Below are 20543 nucleotides of genomic sequence, written 5' to 3'. Positions count from 1 at the left end.
AGAAGGGGAATTGTTTGGTCACACAGCAGACTAGGAGAGGGCCAAGGAATGAATTGAAGGAAATTATCAAGCATGCATGTTGTTTTTAAGTGATACTTGAGACTGGGATGTGAAACAGCTGTGTTGTTGGTTTTTCTTTTTTTTTTTTCCTCATGCCAACTTTCCTTATTTGATTGATTTTCTCTCTGACAGCCCACTGTGCTGATAAATGTGTCCACGGTCGCTGCATTGCTCCAAACACCTGTCAGTGTGAGCCTGGCTGGGGTGGGACCAACTGCTCCAGTGGTAAGTTTCCACCTGCTCTTGTCTGTCTTGGCGTGTTTTTGCTGTATGGGCTCCCTTGTCTGCCGATTATCCTGAACCACTGGTTTCCCTCTTGTTCCCTGTACAGAATATGGTGTGGGTTCCCAGTCCGGCTCAGGAATACAGTTTCTATTAAATCAGTATATGTGTTATACTGATATAACAGTATATGTTGTTAATTGAGGATAAAGAAAAGTAGTTGGAAAGAAGGAGATTTTAATAATCTGATGCTGATACATCTGTAAATATGAATATGTTTTCCAGAGTAGGGTCCAGACTTGAGGTTCTTTAGTTCAGTAAAGCAGTTTTGTGGTTACATAACTATTCCATCCTAACTGCTATGTTTATATGTTGATTTATCTAGCATTCTTCCTTGGTGATTAAAAATGTATCACCTGTTGGCTTTAAGTCAGAAGTAAAATTGATATGGTCAATGCTTAGTATATTTATTTCCCTCTGAATTCTGAGATGCAAATAATGATACTCAGAAAACATGGAGGACAAATATTGGTAATAACTGAAAATTCATGAACATTTTGATATTAAATCAAATTGTAATATGGTATATAATTTGTATATATATGGTATATAATTATAATTCTAGTATAATATTTTGGACTGTAAACAGTTTGCACTTAAAACCTCATATTCTTTATTAAGAGGATTAAGCAGTGGAATGTCATGTAATACAGTTGCTTTTCTGAATTTCACAGTTAAAACTTTAGTTTTCTGCCTAACTCGTTGCTGCACGTGTAATTGTGGATACTTCCTGTTTCTTCGTACTGCTTTTTGCTTTGAAAAATGTGAGGGGGAGTCCGAGTGCAACTGAATTTTAATGCATGAAATGTTACAGTGAGAGAAAGGAAATCAGCAGGATCTCATGACAACACAAACTCATCCCCATTTCTACTGCACAATTTTCCACAACTAGTCCAAAAGGATTTCAAGCTAACTAGATAAACTGGCTTTAAGAATTTTTTCTTGCTTATATTTGGAATCAGGTAGATTACTGTGTATCTTGTAAGAACTGCTTGTTTTAGGCTTGTGATCTCTTGGCTGTCCCACAAACAGCATCTCCAGGGGTAGTCCTTGTGCTGCCTGTGCACAGAACGTTCTGTGTGAAAGAGCCTTTTTATTGTGTCTTAAACAGGGAGTGTGTGTGTGTGTCTGTGTGTGTGTGTGTGTGTGTGTGTGTGTGTCTTTCTGCCCCTGAAAGGCTTCCAATTCCAATGGATAACTGTCTTGCAGGGTTTTGTTTTGCTTCTGCTGGAGATCAGGAGGAGAGTGGGCATTTTGTTCACAGGCCGTGGAGGCAAAATGTTTGGGATGTGGGATTTGGCTCATAGCCATTTTTCTGGCCGGCTGACCTCAAATGCAATGTCGCTTTCATTAACTTTTCCAGCTTAAAAATCAGTTGTGCCTACACATTTTGAAGAAAAATAACATTATTGTAAAAACTAGCAGGAATGAAAGGAGTGGATGTATTCTTCATTTGAGAAGTGAGGTTTGTTCCTAATGCCAGGGCACGTAAGCTGTGGGATAGAATGGTTGTAGCCGCATTTAGAGTTCGTGTCCTAAGGAGCCCGCAGCCGCCTACAGCTGAGAAATCAGACTGCTGAGTGCTTATGTGCAGAAAACAAAATGCTACATCAATTTCAGGCTGTCCAGAACTGATTCAGGCCTTCTAGAAAACAAACTATTGCTTTCTTTTGGAGTTTGGGCTTTCTAGAAAATAACTTGTTGCTTGCTTTTAGAGTGTACTGATTTTTGAATGAAGCCTCTAGAATTCTGAAGACACATGTTCTTTCCATCCTAGAATACAATACTGATGCAGTGTTTAATCTCTTCTTTACAACTTTGGGCTCTGTAATGACCCAAAGCGTAAGTAAACACAGGCTGATAACTGAGGTCTTTCAAGATGCTCTGAGAAAAACATTTCTGACACTTTGTTCCAACACCTAAGCAAATGCTCTTCTGAGCTGGAACACTGGATAAGGTTACCTGGGCCTTGTCTGCTGTGGTTCCTCTAATACCACTTATTAGAAGGTGTGCCATTTAATTACTCTAAGCCAAGTAGTTCTTGAAACAAAAAGTATACTTGAATAATCTACTAGGTAGCACAGTTTAAATGACCTCATTTTGGGGCGCCCGGATGGCTAAGTCAGTCAAGCATCTGATTCTTGATTTCGACTCAGGTCCTGGGATCGAGCCCCTTCGGACTCTGTGCTCAGCAGGGAGTCTGCTTGAAATTCTCTCTTCCTGTCCCTCTGCCCCTCCCCCCACTCATGCAAGCACATGGGCTCTCTCTCTCTCTCTCTAAAATAAATCTTAAAAAAAAAATGACCTCATTTTCAAGGATTCCTTTTCTCTGTTCCCTCCTTCTCTGATTATGGTTATGAAGACATTGGATGCTGTTTGTTAGGTCCGTAGAATGATTGACTTGATAATCAGACTAGGTACTTGCATCAGTCAGGGTCCCATCAGGAGAGAAAAACCACAATAAATTTTCTTCAATCAAACTTTTATTTTGGAACAATTTTAGATTTATAGAAAAGTGGCAAAGATAGCAGAGAGTTATCCTATACCTGCATCCAGTTTTCCCCTTGTTAACACCTTATCATTAGTTTGTCAAATTGAGAAACCGACATTAGTACATTACTATTAATTAAACTTCAGACCTTGGATTTCATTGTTTTTTTTCCATTAACATCCCTTATCTGTTCCAGGATCCAATCCAGGGCACCATGTTGCATTTCATTGTCATGTTTGCCCAGTCTCCTATGGTCTATGACATTTTCCATCTTTGGCTTTTCCTGATCTTGACAATCTTGAGGAGTGCTGGCCAAGTATCCTGTTGAATGTCCCCTGATCTCTGTTTGTCTAGTGTTTTTTCTTATCATTAGACTAGGGCTATGGGTTTTGAAAATAATACTGTCGAGCTGGAATACTCTGCTCTTCACATCATATCGGGGTATCATAATGTTCATGTGACATCACTGATGATGTCATCACTTGGTTAATCTTCATGGTTAGCTGATGTATAGTGTACACCATGTTTCACCACAAAAATTACTGTTTTCCTTTTCCTAGTCTATGCTTTGGAAGCAAGTCTATGTCTAGCCTACCCTCAAGGGTGAAGGGCAGGAATTACGTTCATGTCTTTGAGGGGGAGTCCTTACATATGTTATTTGGAATTCTTCTGTAAGGAAGATTCATCTTACTCCCATTTATTCAACCTTTGTGTCAGTTTGGACTCAGAGATATTTATATGAAATTTTGGGTTATAGGCCAATATATGTGATTTTGTTGTTCAGATTGTTTCTGCTTTGGAGATTGGGAGTTATTTCAGGTCACCCCTGTGTCCTTTTGATGTGCCCCCATCCTTTTTTGGTCTGTTTTTTGTTTATTTGTTTTGTTTAGTGAGCGCTTCCTTCCTTACTGGTACTATAGGATACTCCAAGGCCGTGGTGTGTTTTTCTGCCTCAGCCTTAGACTTCCATTGGAGAATGGCATTTAGAAAGGAGAATCTTGCCAGGTATGCTCATTGCTCCTGGGACGCACAGTAACTTGGACAGGGAAAGTTGATGAACAATTATTAACTGTACCAGGGGACTGGAGTAATGAAGAACTGTTTAGTAGAATTCATAACACTTGAAAGGACACAGGAAGAGCAGATTTAAGGAGCAGCCACTACTTCCAGGGCTGAGATAGGATACCCAAAAGGAATCTCCACTAAGGCTATGATTCATTAGGGAAGGCACACCACAGCTCACTGAATAGTGAGAGGCTGCATAATACTACTCTAGCAGAACTTGATGGACATCTGCTCTCTGGAACTTGCTAGAATTCTGCCCTATAAGGTGTTTGGGAAAGATTTTCATGGAGGAGTGTCTGATCAGAAGCTCTCTGCTACAGAAAAGCCCCAGAAGGTTGCCAGGGGAAGCTGCTGACTGATGGGTGCTGCTGGCTTTCCTGTTGATGGAGAAGCTGGGTGCTGGGAAGCTGCCCATGCTATGGGAGCCTGGAATAAGCTGGGATGGAGAAGCTGGTTCTGTTGCAGGAACTGGGCACCATGCAAGATGGTGGTGCTCCGTGGCCAGATGCTGGAAAAACTTGTGTGGCAGGAGCTGGGGCTAGAGAGGCCCTCTGCTCTGCACCAGTCTCTTGAGCTAGCACTGGAACCACCGTGGAAGACCGTGCTGCAACTTTGTTGTCTGTTGACTGTTGACTTCCGGCCATGGAAGTACTTTTTAGAAACCCACGGAGTCTCTTGGCTTTCAGACATAGTTCTCTTTTTTCCTGTCTTGTAGTAACAGCCCAGTTTCTGCCTGATAATTAGGACCATTCACTCCAGCCAGAAGAGTAACTCTTTTTATTTACATTAAGAGCCTAAAATAAGCAGATGGTAATAAATCGATGATGGTCGCACACAACTATCTCTCTGGGGTTTTTTTCTTTCCTAATATACATGGGAGAAAAATGGGCTAACAGGTACTTTCACGTGTACAGGGTTACAAAGACTTCCCTTGGAGATTTGATCTGACTGTTTACCTTGTCTGTGGAGGAAGGAATCCTGTGTTTGATATACAGTCTTCCTGGGTCTCAGTGTAGTCTCTGTATAAAAAAACCAGGTGTGTCAGAGGACTGTACAAAGTTTGTTCCCTGGAGTGAAATCGTGATTTATTTTACTAAACTCAGATGTATTGCTTCTTTTTAAATTTGATTAAATGATTTAAAAAAAACCACACACTCGTATTTTACTTTTATTGGCAGCCTAATGCATACCCTAGCCTATATGCCATTAATCTAGCCTACCTCCATCTCTCTCTACCCTCCTCTTCCCTGCTGTCTTTCTTTCTCCCCCCATCAATCTCTCCGTCCCTCCATCAATCCCCTATTCCTCTTCCTCCTTCAGGGGATGATAAACCACTCATAGAAGGCAAGCACTGTGTGTTATTAATCTCGTTAGCCACCATTGTGGCTGGTGTGTGGTTGGAGCAGAGTAAATGGTTGTTCCATTTAATTAGATTGAATGAACTGCATGGTTCTGTGAAGGTCATTCATGTGTTCATGGTGTGAACTTTCATTGAGTGATTATTGGATGCCAGGAACTGTACTGGATACTGGCGATAAGGAAACACGAGTGGAGCAGTGGGGGCCTCACAGAGCTTACAGCTCTGAGACAGGTAGACAGAAGTGCAAATGTCTCATCTTGAGGAAGAGCACAGTCTCAGCAGAAGAGGTGGATGGAGAAAGCCAAGAATGGAGCTGGGCATGGGAGTGAGAATTGGTTACAGCAGGAGGAGGAAAGAGTGGCCGGCAGGATGTCAAGAGGTTTCTAGTATTGGGGTGCTAGTGGGCAAAGGCAAGGAGAGCTCGAGGGAGCTTGTATCTGATGACCTTTCTTCTCTTTGTAAACCCAGGAGTAGAGGCAGTGTGCTGAGCAGAGGAGGAGCAGGAGTTGGGTCATGTAGATGACAATGGCAGTAATAGCTCTGCTTGGATGAGCGCTAAATACATGCCTGGATTCCCTATAAGGGTTTGATAGACCTTACATTTAATACTCACAGCAGACAGTGAGAGGATTGCAATTCTTGATCCGATTTTATGGATGAGGAAATAGAGCTGCAAAACAATTACATGACTTGCCTGAGTTTTGACATCTACTGAATGGTGGAGACACACTCGCATCCCCTTCATAGCCGGTCATTTTAACCATGAAGATATGGTGACTCCTGCAACTGGAAGGGAGGTTTGATGAGAGTGACCAGGGTCCAGGGCCCTCCCTGAGGGGAATGAGAGCAGGAGGCACGGGCTAACAGCCCCAGACAAATGTTAGAATGCATATCCTGAGAGATATTGAGGGCACTGTCTCAGAGATGATGAATTTTAAATGGCACCCATTTGGATGGACTCGTTTGTAGTTTTTAATTTCCTCATTTGTATGATGCAGACTGTTGGGCAGATTCTATTCACGATCCCTGTCCACCCTGTGAGTCTATGTGTGGTTTGCTCTAGTAGACACTTATCTGTAATCACTGAGACCTTGCTTTGTGCTGGAAACCCTTTAAACCTTCTGTATGAGTAGCAGTAACACATTTGTTCTCTCAACCTGTATAATCCTGTTGATGATTTTCTAAACATCTATAAAGAAATATATTTCTCCTTGGGCTATAGGGCACTTCCAGAATGCAAGAGGGAGCCCTAAATCAACCAGCAGCCAGCAAATAGCTTTCAATAGTGTGTCCCGCAGGCTTTTGACTTTAGTACCAAGTAGAGGCAAACATGGAAATTAATTTTGGTTTAAAAAATTCCAAACTGGGGCTTCTTTAGTCACCAGTAGCATTTCTGGTTAAATGTACTTGGAGGTAGTAAAAATATGCCTAGGAGGCAAGACAAGTTGAAACCTTTTCAGGTGCAGCATTAAGAACACTGATAACCTTTTATACAAAGCACGCACGCTGTGCAGCACAGGGTAAGTAATAAGACTTGGCCTGCGGGATATTCCAATCGGGGAATCCATTTGAAGGATATTACAAGCCAAAAATCATAAGACACAAAAAGCTGACTTATTCCCCGGCAAGTTCTGCTGTAAAGCTCTATGGACTGGACACAATAGTCGGATCGATGGCGTCTGGAAAGAGAAGACACTCAGAACCCAATGCTCACAGAGAGTCATTAACATACCCATCGCGCTGTCAGAATTACTTGCGAGATCAGGTTGATGAAGCAGCAAGAATAAGAGTAAAATCATTCGGGGTCCCTGGCGGGGGGACGGGGGAGGGGGCCAAGGCATTGATGATAGGTGGGAAGAACTGGGCAGGGAATGGTTCATCACCACTGCCTGAAGGCAATTTCACTGATGGACTGCCCAAATATTTTGATAGAGGTCGCAAACACAAGCTGCTGATGTTGCCTTTCCAAAGGAGTCTGAAATCCGGCTGTTCTTGGTTTCTCTCTGGAGGGCCAGAGAACCTCCTCCACCTGCTTCCTCCAAGCCCCCTTGGAACTGAATTGCTGCAGTCCCTTCTATGCTGTTTCTGAGTCTCATGGTCCTCAGGCTTCTATAAAGTTAAGAGTATCTAACTTCATATGCTCATGAGGACTGACTGGCACCATACCTGTGATGTGCTCAGCCTCACACCTGGCTCAGGAAATGGTCCTCCCTTGCAATTCCTTGTGTGACAAACACGGCTTGCCCCAGACCTCTGCAAATCATTGCAGTGTTTGGACCAGACAGTGGATGGGAAGGCTCATTTTGGACATCTTGTTTAGTCCTGGGGGCCACCCCTCTCTTTAGCAGAAGCCTCTCTCTGTCCACGGTTGCTTGGGAGGAGGCTCCCCAGACAGACCCCTGGTGTAGTTTTCTGCATTATTCCCAACCTCCGACCCTGGATGTCCTTCCCAGATGAATTCATGTCTGGTTTATGTTGCTTGCGGCATAATGAGAACACTGTCGACATTTCTGACTGACACGCTGGTCAGTTCTCATGCAGCAGCTATAAACCACAGGCTGGGCTATCATGTCATTAACTCCATTCTACATCATTTATTCATTTGTCTGCTTTTCCTTTTCCTTTTTTCATTGTGTATAATATCCACCTGCATCTGTTTATCAGAAGATCTTGGTTCAACCTCAAAATTGAACTAAATCTAAGCTTTTCTCACCATCTCTGCTGTTCCCTCTCCAAACCACATCACTACTTGCTTTTGCTCGGTGATCACAAGTGTCTCCTCACTGCTACATCTAACTGGGCCCCACTGGGATCCGTTCTCTGCAGTGATACCAGAGTGACCTTGGAAAACTGCAAATACTGCTCCGTTTTCTGAACTCCCCATATTTCCCATGATAGAATAATCTCCAAAGCCCTTTTGGACTGTGCCAGCCTATCTCTCCAATCCCTTGTCATCCCACTCCCCTTCTGGGCATCATACTGCCTGACTTCTGCCTTCCTCTCATGGGACATGTTGATTTCATTTCTGTCTTTACACTTGAACTTTTTGCAGCCTGGAATATTCTCCTCCCTAGATTTTGACATGGTTGGCTTCTCTGGGTCACTCAGGTCTTGGCCTAAACACCACCACCAGGAGAAGCTTGCTCCAGCCTTTATATATATATATATATATATATATATATATATATATATATATGTGATTCTCCATTATTCTGGATTATATTTCCTTTTTAACTTCTTTATGGCACTTTCTGAAAATTTTTTTTTTCTTTTTCTTTTGCTCTGTCTTTTCTTCTAGGATGCCAGCCTCATAAAATTTTGTCTTTTTTTTTTTCACTGCTATTTAGCTAATTTATCATTTAACATCCAACACAGTGCTAGGCACACCATAATGTTCAATACATATTTGTGGAAGGGAAGAACAAAGGCATCAATATTTCAGAAATAGTCATGGATATAAAAACAAGACATGAGAGATAAAAAAGGCTCTGTCTCTTTGTTCAAGGAGCTTTAAGTTCAACAGAGAGGTTGGAAGTATGTGCACAAACGCAGAAGCAAAGTGTCCAGAGAAGTTAAGGAAGTAGTCATAGATCTTCTAGAGAAAGGGTATGACCTAAAGTCTTCCCTTCAGTGGCCTTGAGGTAGCTCAGATTGACCTTGACTATTTGTACTGGGGGCCCATTCCTCCTTGGTGATTAGGCACAAGATTCTTCATCCATAAATGGGCAGCTGCAATGAAATTTTTAGAAGCCAGATGAGATATGCTAGATAGGGTTTTCCATGAACTCTGTGGAAATGTGGATGTGGGAGCTCCTTACCCTCAAGAGAGGGAAAGTTATAGAATGAACTTCAAGGTTATTACTTATAGAGGGGTGAGGCTTCTGACATGGTGGCCCCTAGACTAGGAAAGTTGTTTGAAAGTCAACCTTCATTTGAATGGGGAATGCTTAATGGTTCTGCCATCCAAACTTCCACATATTGCTTCTCAAGGTGGAAATTTCATATGACAATGTAGAACTTAGCTGTTAAACTTGAATCAAAATGGAGTATGAGCGGTAAGAAATTAGGCAAAGAAATTCAGACTACAAATTATTCCAAATCACATAGCAACCATTTTCTTTTTTTTTTTTTTTTAATATTTTATTTATTTGTCAGAAAGAGAAAGAGAGAGCACAAGTAGGGGGAGGGGTGGAAGGAGAAGCAGGCTCCCAGCTGAGCAAGGAGTTTGATGTGGGACTTGATCCCAGGACTCTGGGATCATGACCCGAGCTAAAAGCAGACACTTAACTGACTGAGCCACTCAGGCATCCCACATAGCAACCATTTTCTGAGCGCAAAAATGTGTTTCCTGGCTCTTCTGCTTAGAGTGAAATAATGATATGTATTAGGTGGTCTTGGAGTCTCAGTTGTTATCTGACCTATAAAATCAGGTAAGCTAATACCCAATTTTAGTAGAGCTATATCCATTTCATCATATGTTAATTGGATGAAATTAAGTGCTGTGATGTATTATATAGTCTGGTATCTTTTATGATTACATCTGAATTATGTTTGTGATTGTATCAGAGAGTTTTTTTAAGACACTTGAAAGTTTCTTCAGGGCATACAAGAAAAAGGGCTAGTCATTGTTTTTCATTCTTTGGTCAAACTATCTCTTAATTCATTGACAACCTTAGTGATTTTTATTGTTTTTTTCTTTTTTCAAAGATTTTATTTATTTAAGAGAGAGAGGGGGAATATGAGCTGGGGGGAAGGGCAGAGGGAGAAGCAGACTCCCTGCTGAGCAGGGAGCCTGAGATCCCAGGACCCTGAGATCATGACCTGATCTGAAGTCAGACACTTAACCAACTGAGCCACTTAAAGGACCCTAACAACCTCACTGATTTTTAAAAGTTCAAACATTTGTACCTGTATACTGGAGCAAATTAGTCATGTTTGCCATGTATAAAACTAAAAAATTGTAGAAAGTAATAAAATGATTAAGACTATTCCAATAGAGTGAATAGAGGAGGTTGCAAGAGCCTAGCTCTTAAACCATAAATGATGGGATCATCTTAAAATTCCATGAAAACTTAATGTTTCAACTCACTACTGTTACACAAAACTAGTGGAAGTAACTGCCAAAATTTAAAAATTTTCATGGAACTGATATGAACTGGATCTTGGTATATAACTGTGAAGTTTTGTTGATACATTAAAGAAAAGCAGCCACTTTAAAAAAAAAAACCTTATGTTATAAAATTAGTATTGTGAAAATCAGATTTATCCATGTTACAAATTAGTGCTTAAAATAATTAGACTACATTAAAGTTTAAAACTTCAAGACAGAAGATATTGTAAGTAAAAGTTAAAAGAGAAGCAAGAATGGGAAAAGATTTTTGCAATATATAAAACAAATGATTAGTATATAGAATTTGTAAAGAATTTCCACAAATCAATAAGAAAAAAAAGCCCTTCAACTTTAGATTAGGCAAAGGATGTAGTAAAATAATTTAAAGGCAAGGAAACCTGATTGGCTGATAAGCATATGAGAATATGATTCTCTTTGTAATAATCAGTGACATGCATCCTAAATGAGCAAGATGTCATTTTTTTGCCATCACATTGACAAAGTTAAGAAGTCTGACAATACTATGTATTGGCAAGGATGTGAAAGCAAGATTCCATACACTGCTCTCATGAGGGTAAATTGGCAGAATAACTTCAGAGAAATTTGTCTCTAGAATAAAATTTTAAATTGCATACACCATATGATCCAGTAATTTTTTTTCTGCTTCTTTATAATTTGTTTCACATACCTTGCAGAAACCTTTGATTTTAGGTACTGGGGGATATATTCTTTGCATCTTTGTAACTGTGGACATTTGGCAACAACCGCAAATGGCTGCGGTTAAAGGAAAAGATAAATTTATTAGAGGCTATTAATATAGAGGAATTCTGTGTAGCCATTCCTTGCTATAAATTGATATATAGTATTCCTCTGTATTAGCAGATGTAGTAATATTAATAGATCTCAATATCATAATACTGGGTGGAAAAAGCAAGATGTACAGTGTTATATAAATTTTATGTTAAACTAATGAATACATAAAATGATACAATGTACTATTTCTGGATACACAGAGGCTAGAAGGATGCACATTAAAATCATGATCAGGGTTATGGAGTAAGGGAAAGAGCTGGGAGCCAGACACAAGAAGACAAAGGGGACTTTATCTGTCATGCTTTATTTCTTGCATCAAATGATAAAGCAAAGGTGAGGCCACGTTCACAACAGTTAATTCTAGGTTGTGTGTCATGATCCTTTGTTATAGTATTATATGTAGTCTCCTATAGTCAAAAAATTTTCTTTTCTAGAAATCTGTATTCAATTTTTGAGACCATCCAGGTACCACTGAGGATTTGGATGCCTAGTTTCCTTACTGTGGGACTTTAAGCAAACATTTAACTTTCCACCCTTTGACCCCCCACATCCATAATGAAGATAATTAGAGACACAGTGGTGATCCCGAGTAATTAGCCTGTGGTGCTTACCTGAAGCCACCTTGCCTGGAAGCCTTCTCCCCATCCCTTTTCTCCTCTGCCCAGAGCCACAGTACACATAACACAGACCCTCTGTGCTCCTTGAGCATCCTGGGTACTGCAACACTTAACACAGTGCTTTGTGATAAGTCACACCATGGACCAGTCTCTCCTGGGAGACAAAGAAATCTGGCTGTAGACCATGTCAGGCAGGAGCAAGTAGTACATGCTCAACAAACTGAACTTAGTAGCCATAGAAGAGGCTTCATACATTTTTAATGAAAAAATACATGAGCAAAAGAACGAAAACATGACAAGACTTGATAAAGTAAGGCACCCCACAATGGCTCCTGGGTCTTAGTATTCTTTTGACTTCATTGAATAAATGTAATCTCCCCAAGTGCTTTAATTAATCCCAGCCTACCATGTATATCCCTGAGATTTTCCTGCGCTGTGAATAGGGTCATCAACATTTATATTTAGACACGTTAAAGAATAAACATTTCACGCCCTTTTTTCTGCTTCATCATTTGAGATAAGCATACGCTGAAGTTCTAAAATGACATTTCATGCTTTGAAAATTCATTTAACAAACATTTTTTAAAAAGAAGAATAAAGGTTTTCTCTCAGCCACTGAGTAATATTAATATCAACAGCACTGGGTGGCTGTCCACAGTGACGGTTGGCACTCTGTCAGCTCTCCAGTGGGGTTTTTGACATGTGAAGGACATGGGGTTTTAGTGCCTTCAGAGGATCTGGAAAATACATTTTTATTGTTCTTCTTCATGGATGGAGAAGCTTTACAAAGTTGTTTTATTTTTGAAGCACTTGATGTTTTGAATGAGGATCTTTTCTTCTACATTAACAAAGGGAATGACACACCACTGCCTTGTTAGCCTGAAGCACAAGGAATGAAATCACAGGGAGATAAAAGGCCCTGAGGGGCACCGAAGATTAGGAAGAAAGGGTGTGTATTTCAAGAAGAACCATGTTTTTCTGTGCTTTGAGACTGTGGAAGATTATTTTGGTCCCTTCTGAAAGATACTTGTTCTGTAGAGAGATTTTCCTAAAAGTGACTTCCTTGTGCTTTGTCTGTATATTAGAATATGAAGGGCTGAATTTTCCTCCCTATTAATTTCTTCTGCGGTCCCAAATTTTCCTAAGTTTAAAGTCAGTTGAGAACGTCACAGCAAAATGACACATAAAAATATATTTTCAAGTCAGTGTGGCTGACTGCTGTATCCTAACAGGTGCTTGACATTTAAATGTTAAGAACGCGTAAAGAGTCTTACTTCGAACAGCAACCCTGGTGAGGTTAGTTATGTATTATAAGCTGACATCACTTTCCCTCTGATAAAGCTGGGTTCCAAGATTCAGTACTATCCTGCTGTCAGTGTTTGGTAGAGGTGTATCCACAAGTTTCTCAAACCCCTTATAGTTCCACAGTTTGACTCCTTAGATGCTGGAGGTATTAAGCCAAGACCAACAAAACCAAAATAAAATGACAACCAAACACGGACTGTTCATTTCATCTAGGATTTCTATAGACCTAATGCAAGTTCAACAGAATTGGCCACTTTTGTGGTTCTCAGTAATTTAGAGCCGGTTGCTTCAGAAAAGTGTCTTAAAGTTCAAAGTGCGTTTGAAGGCTGCTTCTGTTGTCTCAGTGGGCATAGATAAGCTGAGGCAAAATCAAGTAAGTGGGATGGGTGCCTCCTAATATGGCAAGATCGTCCAGATTTTATTTGTGACCACCTCTTTCTTCATGCTAAGGGGAGGATTTCTAAGGAGTTCATGTGTTCTTTCTCAATTTCTCTTTTTACATTTCTGGGCTCTACGTACAGGCCACTCCTCTGGACACACTGATCATCTGCAAGTGGGGGAAATTTCTAAATCCAGTTTTGGTTGGCAGTTAAGAATAGGATGTCACGTAACAACTGGGTTTCACTGTGGGGCTGAGCTTTTTCCAGTTGGCTTTAGGGAAACGGTTGAAAGGGATGATACCAGAGCTTGTTTTTCACTTTGTAGAGTTAGTGGGCAATTTGTTTTTGAAATTCACATTGTGAGACCTAAGTTGTCCTTTTTGTCATGAATGATTCATGCAAGACAAACAAATACTATGAACCAGTAACAGACCTGTTATTCTTGCTTTATGTACAGCTGGAGGATGTTTTTCTAGGGTGTTCTTTTTTCTTAGGGTGGGATGTTCCACTGTGCCAATCATGGAATAAAATTTCTGATACACAAGATCTGTGCTGTGTCACACATACCAATAAGTACTTTTTGTGCGATTAGTATATTTTATCATTCCCACGTGGCAAAGAGAAAATTAAGTGTAACCGAGGTTGGGGACTTGCTCAAGGTTCTATGGCTATGAAGTGACAGTCGTCTGCTAGGGTCCAGGTCTGTCTGATGCTAGGTGATTATACCCTTCCTTGAGCCAGCCAGTGATTGATGACTTTTGTAACAAGGTGAACTTGACGGTAAACGTTACTCCTTAATCTAAAGGAAAAATGACTTCATCCTTTCCTTTTTGTTGTTGTTCTTGTTGAGGAGTGTTTAGGCTGAGGCAATATATTAATGTGCCCTTGTTCTTTCCTCCAGAGCATCTCTCAATTTGACATTTATGTTTATCTCTCATTGTGCTCCTTTTCTTATTCTTCCTCTACACAAAGACATGAGATTTACTAAACTGTCTGCCATTTGTTCAAAGAATGTTCCAGTGCCTTGTTTTTGTCAGCACATGTACGCCTATGGACATGTGGAGACATTCCATATCAAAACCATTCTGATGGTGCTGCTGTTAACACTTTAAAGCCTGAGAAATACCACTTTTAGGCAAAAAAAAAAAAAAATTATCCTTCAAATGTCTGTGAGACTTTTGTCTTAGAATGTTCTCCTTTGAAAATCAGGAGATGCAGTGAATGTGCACTGACTGATACCAGATTTTGTAATTGATGGCCATCAGTTGCTTGGGATGGTGCACGTGGCGTGGGGGCAAGATCACAGCTTTGGAGGCATTGACAGGTTTGGGTGATTTGCTTGTGTTCACTACTTGCATGGTAAGTGACTTAGCAATTTACCAACTGAGTCCATTTTGCACATGAAATGTTGGAATGAGTTATTCATTGAGTTATTGTGATATTTGAAGAAAATAGCTGCATAATGCTGACACATGTTTGCAGCTTGATGGATCTTACAACCCCTTCACTCTCTTCCCATCCTTTGGACAGGAAATTGGACTGAGGGTTTGAAGTGGGCCATGGGGGAAGAATGTTCCCAAAAGTGTTAAGACGGTTTAACAGGTTTGCCTGTGAAAGTCATAATGCTCCACATTCATGATCATCTTCATTCGTTCACCAAACAGACCTTGAACTCTGGCCATGCGCCATGTGGGTCTGGTGTTCAGGCCGGTGTGCTCCTAAAGCAAATGATATCATCACTGTTTTCACAGTGAGTTTATTGGCTTTTTTGTTTGCATAGAGTCATTATCAACTCACAGAAGCTCTTCAGATCTGATATCTCCTTAATTTTATTCTCTCTTCAATAAATGCCCTATGTTCTCACGACTGAGTTAATTTCCTATTTTCAGTGTCCCTATCGGCTGACCCCATAGGCTTGCTCAGTGAAAGGTCTTATCATTTGCTGCTCTGCTTCAAAGAATCATATTTGATGAAATTATGGGACATCCCATTTAACCAAAATGTGTAATTTCACTCCTTTAGGAGCTGCATGGCTGCATGAAAAATGCTTGGACTTCTGTTCACAGAAAGTCCTGGATTTTTTAATACTGATGCCACCACTTACCAGCCAGGTGTTTGAGGACATTTCACCTACATGGTCTCATCCCAAATATCCTCCGTGTGCTGAATGTGATAATGATACAAACCTTGTTGTAATTGCTGTGATGATTAGAAAGAGGTGTTAAAGTGTGGAGCACAGAAGCTGGCACAATAGAAATGCTCAGTGGGTCGAACCCTTTAAAAAGCCATTTTTCTGCATACTCTTACCGCCAAAAGAATATCCAACGATTGCCAAAAAATTTAGAAAATCTGGTTAATCTAAATGAGCAATAGAAAAATCGAGCATATTCTTAAGACCCAGAGTACCATTACCATTTGACCATAGAGCCTTTTAGTATCTGTCTGCCTCTCTTTCTGTCTTTGTCATGCTCTCTCTCTTCTCCACTCCTTCCCAGGTATTAGGTTCAGCCATATGAAATTGCTGATATTTGGCCTTTTTTAACCTAAATTAATAGCAATTTCATCTGGTTCATTCTAATATATCGCTAAAATTGGATCATATGGTAGCTATCATTTTTAATTTACTTTTTGCAATTAAGATATTGCTAATGTCTTTTAAGTTCATTAAATATTCTTCTCTAATATCACTTTTAGTTGATGTATCATATTCCATTATGTGATTATACCAATTCCTTTTTACCTATTTTCTATTACTAGGAAATTAGATTTTGTCAGTTTTATTACTATAAACAGTACTGCGATTAAACATCATGATAGTTTTGGAGGGAGTAAAATATAGTGGTTTAGCAAAGAGACTGAAGACAGGAGGTCTGACTTCACTGTTTACTGCCCATGTACCAGCTGAACAAAAGTCACCTGGATCTCCATTTCTTCATCTGTAAAATAGGGACTACATTAGTACCTATTCACAGGGCCATTGCGAGGGTTCTTCTGTCTCCAGGCTTATATAGGTATCTGTGGGCACATCGTAAATATTTTTAATGAGTGAACTATTGTGAATTGTTACTATGTTTACACCCGTATGTTTATTTGTGTTGGAAAAGTCTCTGAAGAGGAATTTATGACTGAAGAGCTTTTGATACATTATTCTAGATTAAGGTCTAGAACAGAGGTGGTAATCTGCTCTCCCACAGATGTGCATGTGAGTGCTAGTTTTCATGAAAAGAGAGAGGTTATCACCATCCCAGTAAATACCAGACTCATCCTTGTTGGCACCTTACTTCCTGACTGAGGCCGCACAGTTTTTTCCTAGTTTAATATCCCTGAAATCAGAATGCTTCTAACCATCAGAGTCAACTGAGTGGCTCCCATGATGTGGCAGGGTGAAGGCTTCTGTTCACAATGACTGAGATCAAGAAAAGCTGTCAGTGTGTCTTAACACCTGTGAAATTCAAGTTTGATAGGGAACAGGGCAAACATATATAAAAGTTGTGATCTGAGTGCAAGATAAGTTTCATGGAAAATATATACTGATGCCTTTTTCAGAGAGCATCTCAGATTGGGTCTGAAAAAAATGTACCTGAAGGACAGAGGTTTCTGGGCTGAGCTTGGAAGACTGGTGAGGGCCAATGAAAGGAGAGGGTATCTCTCCATGTCTGCTTATTTCTATACTTACTACTTTTGTTGTACAGAGGAAGATGATAGTGCAGTAGAAGAAGGCGTTCATGGGCATTTGCCATTTCAAAGCCTTGTGACTGTTGTATGTATCATTCTCTCTGAATATTTTACCTCCTGCAGCTTCCTCCCTTTCCACTGCCCCTCTTCCTATGTTCAAATCCTCCATCCTTTACTTAAGTAGGGCACACTCTGCCTTTAGGTCTCAGCCTGGACGTCATTTTAGTTGGAGAGCCTTTCACAGTTCAACAACACTGGTTAGGGGTCATCCCTGTGTTTCTGTTGTATCGCATCCATATTCCTACTCTATGGATTATCACAGGGTATTTTATTGTCTAAGAACTTAAGGCCTCTGCTGATAACCTGTAAGCTTCTAGAAGCAGGCATTCTACCATTCTCCTTTGAACTCTAAGCCTAGTACCATGGCTAGCACATGGCGGGCCCTTGAGAGATAAAAACAGAGTGAATTTCAGTACTCAGCCTGCAGATGTAAACTATGGTTACAGGTGTCACTGGAAGTTGTTGCTATAAGGGCTCTAGGGTGAGCCCATTGTCTTGCAAGGACCCAGTGCTCCACTAGTTGTCACTGAGGGTTGTAGCATGGACCCTGTACTTCTGGCCACAGTAGTTTAAGCTTCCTTTTATTTCTATCTTATTGTGAGAGCTTATTAGAGCATGCTATCTGTGCTGTCTGAGACCCTCATTAAGCTGCCCCCTGAAACAGCTGTATGAATCTGAGTACACTCTGTCTAGAGCGCACTTCTAGCTGTTAGCATAACTCAACAAGAGATGAAACCAGAAGCTGAAAACGAGTCCCTTTTGAGTATTAGGGTTCTTTTCAGTTTGTTCTAAAACAAAAGTTTGTTCATATACCTTTTCCTATTAGAATATCCCATCTATTGCCATGTTAATATTAACTACTTTTTTTTTTTTAAGTTGTCAGTTGAGAGTAACCATCCCAGTCACTTTTTCTTCAGGAGTGAACCACTTGGCCCTTGAGATTAGATCGAGGTAGTAAGTAAAAAATGTGAACTGATTTGACCTCAGAGTCTCTGAACTGTCTTTCCAAACACAGTGCATGAATTCGGGATAACTGGTCAACCTTGGCATTCAAAAGGAACAAATTCTGCTTCTAGTCTAGACAGTCAACATATTCTAGTGTTTGGAGTAATCAGGCTTTTGTGTCATAAACTGTAAAAATGGATGTGTAGCAATAGTTAAATATGACACACGAAGAAAGAAAAGGAAGTCCCAGTGATGCCTAAATTCAAGCCAGGCTTCCATATCTGACTTGTTCTACTTCCTGCTTATTTGTCTGTACACTTTTGTATGTGGATTTTTCCCTCAGCACAGCTTATGTTGATGCCCAGTATTCACACTGTGAGGCCCATGTATCAGTGGCCTGTTAGAGAAACACAGCCCCAAGGAGAGAAGCTGTCACTTCAAAGCATGCCACAGTGCTTAGATGGAGCCAGGAAATTAACCATGTCGGCATGATAATATATCCTTAAAAGCCTGAAACGCTTTCTTTGATGCTGAGAGTTATCATTTTCTGCTATGAACTTGTTTCTGTCATGAGGAGGTATCTTAAGGGTTTTTGTTTTTTTGTCGTTTGCATTTATCTAACCCCAAGAAAATAGAAGTGGTCTCTGCCTGACTGCTCCTCTGGGAGAGAAATTGTTGAATGGGATGTGGAAATGTGGCACAAGGAAGAAGAGAGACCAGTTCTGTCCCCTCAGTACCTTGACTTCTTCCCACCACTCTTCTGATGTTGTGAAACACATTCTATAAAATGTATGTGCTCCAGCTCACCCTTATCCCAGTGTCACTGTGGGGAAAAAGAACTCTATGCCATTATGGTTGTTGCTTTCTAAATGCTTCTGACACAATTTGGATGTCCTTATCAAGGTAGTTTTATTAGCTAAGATTGTATTAATCTGCCATGATACAATAAGAAAAAAATGAATAATTTAATATCTGAGGTTCCCAGAAGTTGAGAGAAATATGAAAACTTTAGGGAGGGTTGAGCAAAGAAAATGAGTGAAATTGAACAGACTTTTAAAAAAATTAAGTAAAAATTATTGAGGGAGTAGTTAGCCTGCAAAGAGCAAGGTCAAGGATGCATTCACATTTTAGGAATAAGATCATTTCTAGTACAGACAACAGTGATGAACCATGTCAGACAGACCATGAGGAAGACAGAACAAAAAAGGGTCAGATTCCACGATAACAGATTTGGCTTACATGGAATGAAGATTTCCTTACTCTTAGGACTGATGAATCAGGGAGCAAGTTACAAAGGACTCTCTAACTTACTTGGGTGTCCCTTAAAAACAAGAGAAATTCTTCTCTATCCGGGATATCTGAGGGCACTTAAAGAAACATACAGTGTAATTTTTTTTTTTTGTAAAGAACAGATCCTCGATTGAAAGAGTTGTAATTGAAAAACAATTCTTTGACCCTATCCATAGGCAATAAAGAAGCAACTATATGAATAACAATTAGGCTTAAATCTTAAACTACTACCTAATCTTATTCTGTGAAAAAAGATTGTGAGTTCTCAGGTAATTGCTTTCTTGATCTGGTTTAGGTTCCCTAATCCTCTCATTGTTTTTAATTATGTTAGAGTATGTTTATTAAAGTACTAATGAGAACAAAACCGTACTGATTAAAAACAAAATTATTCACTTAAACCTTTTGATATTATGAAATGGAAGGTAGGTTCTACTGTTGGAAGATGAATCCTGCATGTCTAATAAGTTCTTTCCTGTGTGCCTGGTTTTATTTCTCTCTCTCTGTCTCTTTTTTTTCCCCAATAGTTCATTCTAGATCTGTTGAGGTTACAAAATTTTTATGACATGAAACTGTTTTTTAAATCATAAAAGCAGTTTATCCTAAGAGCTCCAGGCAGAGCGCATCTTCCCTAGTGATTTTTATAGCATCTAATTAATAAATAAATAGGCAGCTGGTTAGGCAATGAATATTAAGAGTTGGTTTTGGCTTATCATCACCCCTTATAATTTTTAGGATGTTTGGGATCGAGGATTTTTCCTTTCCTGCTCCCCTCTTCCCGCTCATTGTGAATTGCAGCCACTTTTCCTCTCCTTTGGAACTATACTTTTAAATCTATCTCTTCAGTGCTGTTTTCTGTTACCGTCTTACTGGTTTCGTATGCCTGCTGTTGCTTTTTTGGTTTTGTTTGTTTTGTTTTGTTTTGTTTGGGAGAGAGAGAAAGAGAGAGTGTGCTTGAGTTCCTGCATGTGTGAGTGGGTGGACAGGGAGGATTCAGGGGAAGAAGGGAGGGAGAGGGAGAGGAAGTGCCAAACTCCACACGGGGCTTGATCTCACAACTCTGAAATCATGCTTATTGTCATTTTCCTTTGCT

At 40.1% G+C, this 20543-nt stretch overlaps 1 protein-coding gene across 1 annotated transcript in view; it reads left to right on the top strand.

Annotated features, from left to right (window-relative positions):
• Positions 1-20543, top strand: part of LOC111141086 (multiple EGF like domains 10) — a 121745-nt gene that overhangs the window by 39079 nt on the left and 62123 nt on the right. Inside the window, exon 4 of the mRNA XM_022493420.1 lies at positions 193-285. Within this exon, the coding sequence (XP_022349128.1) occupies positions 193-285 (93 nt within the window). The remainder of the gene's footprint in view (positions 1-192; positions 286-20543) is intronic.

This window comes from Enhydra lutris, unplaced genomic scaffold (assembly GCF_002288905.1).
Source record: "Enhydra lutris kenyoni isolate GAN:26980312 unplaced genomic scaffold, ASM228890v2 scaffoldscaffold5, whole genome shotgun sequence".
Lineage (NCBI taxonomy): Eukaryota > Metazoa > Chordata > Mammalia > Carnivora > Mustelidae > Enhydra > Enhydra lutris.
This window is presented reverse-complemented; position numbering and strand designations above follow the sequence as displayed.